Source organism: Opisthocomus hoazin, chromosome 12 (assembly GCF_030867145.1).
Source record: "Opisthocomus hoazin isolate bOpiHoa1 chromosome 12, bOpiHoa1.hap1, whole genome shotgun sequence".
NCBI lineage: Eukaryota > Metazoa > Chordata > Aves > Opisthocomiformes > Opisthocomidae > Opisthocomus > Opisthocomus hoazin.
The window spans coordinates 22919749-22928238 of NC_134425.1; the positions used below are offsets into that span (position 1 = coordinate 22919749).

General features: G+C 67.2%; 1 protein-coding gene across 5 annotated transcripts; it reads right to left on the bottom strand.

Annotated features, from left to right (window-relative positions):
* Positions 1-66: 66 nt before the first annotated feature.
* On the bottom strand, positions 67-8319 carry FCSK (fucose kinase). Of its 5 annotated transcripts, none has more exons than XM_075433908.1 (23): positions 8235-8319; positions 8000-8157; positions 7823-7873; positions 7548-7673; positions 7326-7398; positions 6965-7062; positions 6745-6825; positions 6536-6655; positions 6222-6363; positions 5839-5966; positions 5635-5733; positions 5356-5526; positions 5215-5282; positions 4705-5075; positions 4240-4450; positions 3081-3247; positions 2769-2996; positions 2468-2611; positions 2193-2312; positions 1935-2122; positions 1652-1751; positions 879-1102; positions 67-672 (listed from the first exon to the last, which is right to left on the bottom strand). In XM_075433908.1, exons 1-23 carry the CDS (start codon positions 8302-8304, stop codon positions 556-558), a joined length of 3255 nt encoding a protein of 1084 aa, XP_075290023.1. In that variant the 5' UTR covers positions 8305-8319; the 3' UTR covers positions 67-555. The 5 variants fall into 5 exon arrangements, with proteins under 5 accessions (XP_075290023.1, XP_075290022.1, XP_075290021.1 ...); XM_075433907.1 differs by having other exon boundaries at positions 5635-5736; XM_075433906.1 differs by having other exon boundaries at positions 5635-5966.
* Between the last annotated feature and the right edge of the window lie 171 nt (positions 8320-8490).

Here is an 8490-nt window from a genome sequence, read left to right on the forward strand (position 1 = left end):
CCCTTGCTATCCCGTGGGAGGGGAAGAGCCCTGCTAGGGACAGAGGGGCATAAACAGATGCTGGGAACAAGGTTTTTTATTCAAAGAGACTGCAGGGACTAGTAATCACTGCAGAAGTAGTCTCTCAGCACAGGAGAGGGACTTGATTCCACACCCAGGTGCGTCCTTGCTGCAGGAGCACTGCATGCCAAATGGGCAGTGCAGGCCCCCGATGCTGGAAGAGTAGGAACGTTCCTGCTAGAAGCAGCATCACAAATGCTATTCTTTTCCCTTTGGAGAACCATAAAAATTGGAGTGAAACCCCGAAATCAGCCTGGTGGCCCTAGCAGACTGTCCTTCCAACAAGGCCACCCTCTGCGGATGGTTTTCCCTGCCTGGCTTGTCACAGCTTCTCCGACCGCTGTGGTTTTTGGGGCAAGTAGCAGCACAAAAAGGCCACATCAAGACTTAAGGCACCTGCTGGATCCGTGTGGGGACTGCCCTGCTTGGAAAGCAGCCGGCTGCAACCTCCCCTGCCCTGCGTATCTGCCGGGAACAGGTCCGGGCTGGAGGCCTTCACACAGCCACATCCCCTCCAGGGCGAGCACCGTCCTCCAGCTCACATCCCACAACCTCCACAGAGAAACCACCCATGTCCACTTCGATGCTGTGGATGCTGAAGTTGCCCAGTCCCTAGAAAAATAAAGGAAAAAAAAAAAAAGAGGTTGGGGCAGGAGACAGCAAGAGAACTGTTCTCACCTCCGCGGTCCTGGGGAGGGCTAAGGGGACGACAAACAATCTCACCCCACAGGGCGAGGTGCTCCTAGTGCTTGTGCTACATAAAGTGAGCTTCTGCACGCCACCTGTGACAGCGAGCCACCTGGGAGCTCACATCTCACCTCGGTTTTTGCTAGAATTTGGTGCAAAGCCTCTTTCTGCCGCGGGGCTTTGGTTAAGATGTAAAGGAAGCCACCGCCACCAGCGCCGGCCAAGCACTGCCCGTAGACGTAGGGCTGGAGAGCAGCCATCATGTGCCTGACGGCCAACGGCTCGCACCCTGGGGCCATGCATTTCTTCTGCTGCCAGTAGTGGTCCAGACACTTGCCGACAAGCGGCAGGTTACCTGCCGGAGAGAGGAGAGCGCAAACGATTTGCCTCTAGTTCTTGCCCAAGGGGCAGAAACCCGTCCCTTCCTCTCCTGCTCAGCCCAAGCTAAATTCTGCCTGCTCATCTACCCGGTTCCTCCCAGCTCTGCCTGCTGACCGAGCAAACCCAGCCCTGTCACGTTGCTGTTTATTTTTAATCTTCCACTGGGGAAGAATTCGTTTGCTTTAATGCTCTGGCTTCGCCCCCGCAGCATCCCAGCAGCCAAAGGCCAAATGAATCCACGGTGCAGGCGAGGCACAGCCCCCAGCCCCAGCGCGGATGGCTCACAGAAAATCAGCCAGACCCCTGCCTCCTCACGTCTTCACTCGAGCCTGAATTTTGGGGCATTGCCTGTAACGTGCCAGTGCGCCTGCAGGAAGATTTGAGGCCTCTGCAGCTGCAAGAGCCTGCACGCCCCGCAGCTCTTGTCCCCCCCGGGGAAGTACTGCACAGACTGTCCCCAGGGAAGCTGGTGTTTCCTCAGCCGTTAAGAGGGCCGGCCTGGCCCAGGGAAGGGGGCTCGCACCTTGCCTCAAGGCCCGGGCACACTCCTCGGCGTTGCTCACCAGCGCGTCGGCGTTCTGCACGGCGGAGGGCAGCCTGGCGTACCAGCTCCTCACCACGTCCTGCAAGAGAGCAGAACGTCCCTGTCACCATCCTCCGGGCTGTGGCAGCACCAGGGGGGTAGTGCTGCACCCGCAGCCATCGGTGCCAGCTCCTGCCGGGGTGGCAAAGCCCCACACCAGCGATGGAGACAGACGAGACCACGGCAGGAGTGGAGGGCAGAGCCTGCGGCACCCAGGCGTTACCTGGAGCAGGTTGCGGGCCAGGCGAGTCTTCCCCGTGTACACCAGCAGCAAGTGATCGCTGAGGGTCTGGGTAAAACCATCAGGCACCGGGATCTCCTCCACCTCCACCCGGAGCGGCAGCTGGGCCTTCGACCTCCCGATTTTAATGCCGGGCACGAGCCCGCCCACCTGGTCCTGCCAACCGCCGCCTGCACGGCGGAGGGTCCTCAGCCACCGCCAGGCCCTCGCCCCACGTGCCAGCTGCTTCCCGGCCACTACCTGTCGTCAGCCTCTGCTCCAGGTGCAGCACGGCGTGGATGAGGGACTCGGTGCTGGCAGCCTTCCCGGCCGCCCGGTACAGCGACGCCATCACCGCTCCCGCCAGGATGCTGCTGGTGCCTACAGGGAGCACGGGCACGGCCGGGGCAGCGAGGTGCCGCGCGTGCCCGGGAGAGCCGGGGCTGTGCTGTGGGGCAGCAAGGGGGATGCCCCGTCCCGGAGGGACCCCCCGGCACCAGTGAGGGACTACCCCAGCCCTCTCCCCGCGGACTTACCGAGGCCAGAGCCGTGGGGCAGCTTGGACCAGGTGTGCACCTCAAACCCCCCCCCGAAGCTCTCCAGCAGCTGGGCGCGCAGGGGCTTCTGCGAGGGGAACTGCACGACCTGGGTGCAGATGAAGGCGGCTTTGAGCAAGGCTCCTGGAAATGAGAGGAGAAAGCAAAGCTTGATGCCTGCTGCGCTACCCGCTCCCGCACCCCATCGTCCCCAAGACGGGCCGCCCCGGCACCGCGGCGTCAGGACACCGAAGGGATGTTGGGGGTCCACAGCCAGGCCGTGCGGCCGGCGGCACCTCACCCGGCGCGTGTGGCTGGCAGTAGTCCTGCAGGTGCTCCAGCTCCCGGCACACCAGCTCTGCCACCGCCTCGCCCCGCGGCGTCCCGCCGAGGCTGACGAGGCGCAGCTCCGGCTCGCTGATTCGCCGCACCCGGGCGCCGATGGGCCGGCACCCGTCCACCAGCACCGCCACGTCCACCACGGCCCCCCCGTGCTCATACGTGATGGGGGGGGTGTCGCTCCAGCCGCCTGCCGAGGCTCGCCATCAGCTTCATGTGCCACCCCGACTCCCCCCACCACCACGGGGGTGACACACGGCGGGGATTCACTCACCGGAGAGGTCCAGGCGGGCCGGACATGCCACCTGCACCCAGCAGCCCAAGGGCGGCAGCTCGGCCTGCCCCACGGTGACAAACTGGCAGGAGGACATCACCGCCTGCCGCACGAGGATCTGCTCGGCGCCCTCGTAATGCCGAGCCGCTCGCACCAGCAGAGCCGGGCTAGGGAGAGAGGGATGCTGAGCCTGCCGCTGCAGCTCCCTGACTGCGCTGATCACAGAATCCCAGAATGGTGGGGGTTGGAAGGGACCTCTGGGGATCCCTCAGTCCAACCCCCTGTCAAAGCAGGGTCACCCAGAGCAGGCTGCACAGCACCGCGTCCAGGCGGGGCTTGAATATCTCCAGAGAAGGAGACTCCACAGCCTCCCTGGGCAGCCTGGGCCAGGGCTCCGTCACCCTCAGAGGGAAGAAGTTCTTCCTCATGTTCAGACAGAACTTCCTCTGCTTCAGTTTGTGCCCATTGCCCCTTGTCCTGTCGCTGGGCACCACTGAAAAGTCTGGCCCCGTCCTCCTGACACCCACCCTGCAGATATTTGGAGGCATTTCTAAGGTCCCCTCTCAGCCTTCTCTTCTCCAGGCTGAACAAGCCCAGCTCCCTCAGCCTCTCCTCGTAGGAGAGATGCTCCAGTCCCCTCCTCATCCTCGTAGCCCTCCGCTGGACTCTCTCCAGTAGCTCCTCATCTTTCTTGAAGTGGGGAGCCCAGAACTGGACACAGCACTCCAGATGGGGCCTCACTAGGGCAGAGCAGAGGGGAAGGAGAACCTCCCTCGACCTGCTGGCCACACTCCTCCTAATGCACCCCAGGATCCCATTGGCCTTCTTGGCAGCCGGGGCACACTGCTGGCTCATGGTCACCCTGTCGTCCCCCAGCACACCCAGGTCCCTCCCCACAGAGCTGCTCTCCAGCAGGTCAGCCCCAGCCTGTACTGGTGCCTGGGGTTGTTCCTCCCCAGGTGCAGGACCCTGCCCTTGCCCTTGTTGAACCTCATCAGGTTTCTCTCTGCCCAACTCTCCAGCCTGTCCAGGTCTCGCTGAATGGCAGCACAGCCTGACGGTGTATCCACCACTCCTCCCAGCTTGGTGTCATCAGCAAACTTGCTGAGGGTACAATGCCCAGGACGGGGCAGCTGCCGCTCACCGGCCCCACCCTCACCTGCTCATCCACTTCTGCCGCTTGGCAGCCAGCTCCCGGACACCACCGGCGACGTCCCCGCTCTCCAGGCGCCTGAAAGCCGAGGCCCACTCCCTGTTGGCTGCGGGGCCGCTCCGCAAGCCCCCTTCCCCTTGCGCCATGCAGCCCAGGACCTCGGCGATGCAGGCGAGCGCCCGTGCCGCAATGCCGGCATCACCGGCCGTGGCAGCAACTAGAAAATAAAAGGAGGCTGCAAAGCCACAGCCAGGCTGCAGGCCACCCCAAACCAGCCCGCTTCTGCAATAAGCTGGCTCCAGGGGAGAGGAACGAGGGACTCGTGCGGCTTGTGCCCACCCCGGCTTGTCAGATGCCCTGGGGGTGCACCCCCATGGGTTCTTCATTGGGTGGGGGGTCAACAGAGGTGGTGGGGAGCACCAAACAGCCCCAACACCCAGAGATACGAGACACAGCTCGTGTGAGGCTCACCCTCGTCCAGCATGTCCAGCATGGCCTGGTGGTAGCCCTCGTGGACGGCGCTGCGGGCAAGGGGCAGCAGGCTGCGGTCCTGCCGCCCCAGCAGCACCCGCCGCACCTTGCGCTGCCCCTGCAGGAAGAAGAGGGCCCGGCGGGCGCCCAGCTCGGCTGCCTTGTCCAGGCACGGCAGCAGCTCCTGCCAGGACATGCGCCAGGCCGCCCGCCAGCGCGCCAACCGCTCGCCAGCCACCGCCGCCGGGGCCAGCAGCCACAGCACGTCCTCCAGCCCCAGCGCCTCGCAGGCATGCAGCACCGGGAAGAGCCGGGCGCTGAGCAGGCAGCGGCTGCTCCACGGCGTCTCGGCGTCCCAAAGGTCCCCTTCCCTGATGGCAGGAGAGCCCGTCAGCACCGCCCCGGGACTCAAGGACACGCAGGACGGGTCAGGGTGGCTGCGACGCCTCCCGCTGCAGCCATCCCCACGGGAGCCGGGTCTCCGGTCCTGTCCTGGCACGTGGCACCTACCGTACGCCCGTCCGACGGAAAAACTCAGCCCAGGGCACGTTCAGGTAGGTGGCCTCTGCGGCAGGGCTCTGCAGGGGGCCGGAGGGGCCGGTGACACCCCGGCTTCGCAGGGAGCCTCGTGCCGCCTCGCCTCCCCCGTACCTGCCAGTCGTCAAGGCGGCCGGTGAGAGTGAACACCCGGCAGGGCAGGTCACACAGCCGGAGGTGGTGGCCCTGCAGGACAACGTCGCGCAGGGGACAGCGCTGCAGGGCCGGCGAGGCGTCTGCGGTGAGGCCCGAGAGGAGGCAGCCAGGCCCGATCTCCAGGGGACCCTGCGGAAGAGGCAGCAGGGCCCTGAGCGGCACGGCTGGCCCCAGAGCCGTCCCCAAAGCAGAGCCAGCTCCCTGCCTCGGAAGGGGACAACCAGCCCAGCCAGGTACCTGGAGGTGACAGTGCTGGATGGCGCTGCCAGCCGCCAGCCGCACGGCTCCTTCCAGCAGGCAGTTGGTGACCGAAGAGCCGTCCTCCAGGAGACAGGGCTGCTGCCGAGGGCACAGAGGCACGTGGGACCGGGCTGCGGCCGCGCAGCCCGGAGCGACCCCCCAGAAACGTGCGTGAGCAAGGCTGAGGACAGACGGACGTACGTCCACGTGGGAGTGGGCTGTTTTGCAGAAGCGGAGGTGGCTGGCAGAGCCGGGCAGGCGCGTCAGGCTGCAGATGTGGTCGCTTGCAGAGGTGGTCATGTAGTCGTAGGACGCGTCGGGGATGCAGGCTGCGGGGGGGGGGCGGGGAGCAGAGCCGTCAGCACACCGGTGGCGAATCTGGGGGTGCCTGACACCGGTGTGAGCCAAGGGCAGCTGGGCTGAACATCCGCCAGCCGAAGGGGTGGGGAGAGAAGACCTGGGGACCCACAGCAGCGGGGAGAAACAGCCAGGTACCAGGCCCCGACCACCCCACTTCTCCCCACAGAGGCGAAGGGGGCTCGGGGACGGGTCATGTTGCGCGTGCCTGCCGCAGCATTGCTCACCCATGCTAAGAGGGAAGGCACGCAGAGCTGTCCACAGCACGGAGCGGGCGCTCCTCACGCTGGCGTCACCACCGCCCTTCAGGAACTCCTCCTCTGTCACCCCCCTGGCCATGCACAGCACGATGTCAAAGAAGAGGGAGAGCTGGGGAGAGAAGGGACCCCGCTGAGTGCAGCCGCCCCGACCCCCACCCTGCTGCAGGGTGCTCTCCTCCTGCCCAAACCCAGCAGCACAGGGGCAAACAGGCCCTACAGAGACACCCAGCCGCGGCACCCGTGGGGCGAGGGGTCCCGGTCCCCCGCAGAGGGGCTGTCACCTGCATGGGCGGTGCCCCCGAGTCCAGCCCCATGTAGGTGCAAGCGTCCAGAGGAGGGATGACGTGGGTGGCCAGCAGCTGCTCGGCAGCGTCCGAGGAGAAGAAAACCACCCCGCAGACCTGCCGGGGCACAGCGGGGTTGAGGGCACGGCCGTGGTGACGCGAGGGACGGAGCTCGCAGGGCCGCCGATGCCCGAGTTGTGTTGTACCAGGGGGACGGTGCCGTCGGGCCGCGCGCACTGCTGGATCTGGGCCTCCGTGCCTTTGTAGATGATGTCGCACACCAGCCCCTGGGAGCGAGACCACCTCAACGAGCTCCTCAAGGCGAGGTCCCGTGGCTCGGCTGTGACCTTAGCACCCAGGGGACCGAAGGGGTGGGGCCCCCTGCGCCTCCAAGAGATGCCCCTTGAAGGGGGAGCTGCTCCTGACCTGCTCATCGGCAAGGTAGACGCCGTGGTTTCTGGCATACGCCTGGCTCCCGGGCACCGCGATCACTCTGACGCCCTGGAAGCCGTCCCAGTCAATCCCTGGAGAGAGGGACGGAGACCAGTGCACGCCGCGGCAGCGAGCGCACCCGCACCGGGCACGACTGCCTGCAAACTGGGCCCATGGCAGAGGCGGTGACAGCAGCACCCAGCAGGCACAACGGATGCTCCCAACCGCACCGGGGTCAGCAACACCTGAGCGCCCACAGCTGCACGGTACGGGCTGAGCTGGCTGTGCCACCGCAAGCTCCCGCCCCTGTCCCGAGCTGCGGCGGGTGCTGGGGGAAAGGCTGGCACCCCCTCACCTGGTGCCGAGGGCACGGTGAGCAGCATGTCGGTGCTGCAGACCCACACACCGGGCGGGGAGCCCACGCAGAGCTGCCAAGAGAAGGGCCACACGCCCAGGGATGGCACGGAAGGCGCCCGGCCCTCTTGGGGGCACCCAGCGCCCTTCCCGCCCCGCCGAGGGCACCCCAAAAGCTTCACGGGGGGCGACCCCGGGCCCCCAACCCACGGGCCACACAGACCCGCTGCGCCATGGTCCCCAGGAGGCTGTCCAGGTTGCAGACCAGGGCTTCAGCCGGGGCGCCGGGCTCCTCCGCGGGCAGGCAGGTGAAGGCCCGGCCGCAGTCATCGAAGGAGAAGTCGCGGCCCTAGAGGGAGAGGGAACCGGGGGGGTCACAGGGTGGGAGAGGGAACCCGGGGGGGGTGTCACGGGGTGGGAGAGGGAACCCGGGGGGGGTGTCACGGCGTGGGAGAGGGTGATGGGGGGCCCCGAGCCGGGCTGCAGGGCGGCTCTCACCGTGTGCAGGACGAGGATCCGGGCTTCCCGCAGCACGTCGGAGGTCACCACCTGGGAGGGCAGAGAGGGGGACACTCAGCCACCCCCCCAGACCCCCCCCACCTCCCTCCAGGCCTGCGGCCTCCCCCGGCCCCCCGCCCCGCTCCCCCCCGCCGCAGCCCGCGGCGGCCCCCTCACCGTGCAGCCCGCCCGGGCGCTGAGGTGCTCGGCCGCCACCAGCAAGGCGTTGAGGGTGGCCCCGCCGCTGCCCAGCCGGGCCCAGGGGTCCTCGACGGCCAGGAGCAGCGCGGGGGGCCGCGGGCCCAGGCCGCCCCTCAGCCGGCGGGCCTGCAGCTCTGCCGAGCGAGAGGCCGGCTGAGGGCTAGCACCCCGGCCCAGGGGAGCGGCCCCCCGCCCCGGCCCCGCCGCTTGCCTCGCTGGAAGGCCGGGACACAGCCGCCGCGCTGGCAGGTGAGCACCAGGACGCTCCACTCCGCCGCCATCGCTCCCCCTCCCCTCCCCGGCCGCCGCGGGGCCTGCCGGGAGCTGTAGTCCGGCGCCCGCCAGCGCCCCGCGCCCGCCTCCGGTGTCGGACTACATTTCCCAGCGTGCACTGCGCGGCCGGCACGCGCGAGCCACCCCCCCCCCCCCCCCCCTTCGGCCGCTTAAAGGCACAGAGCACCCCTTTC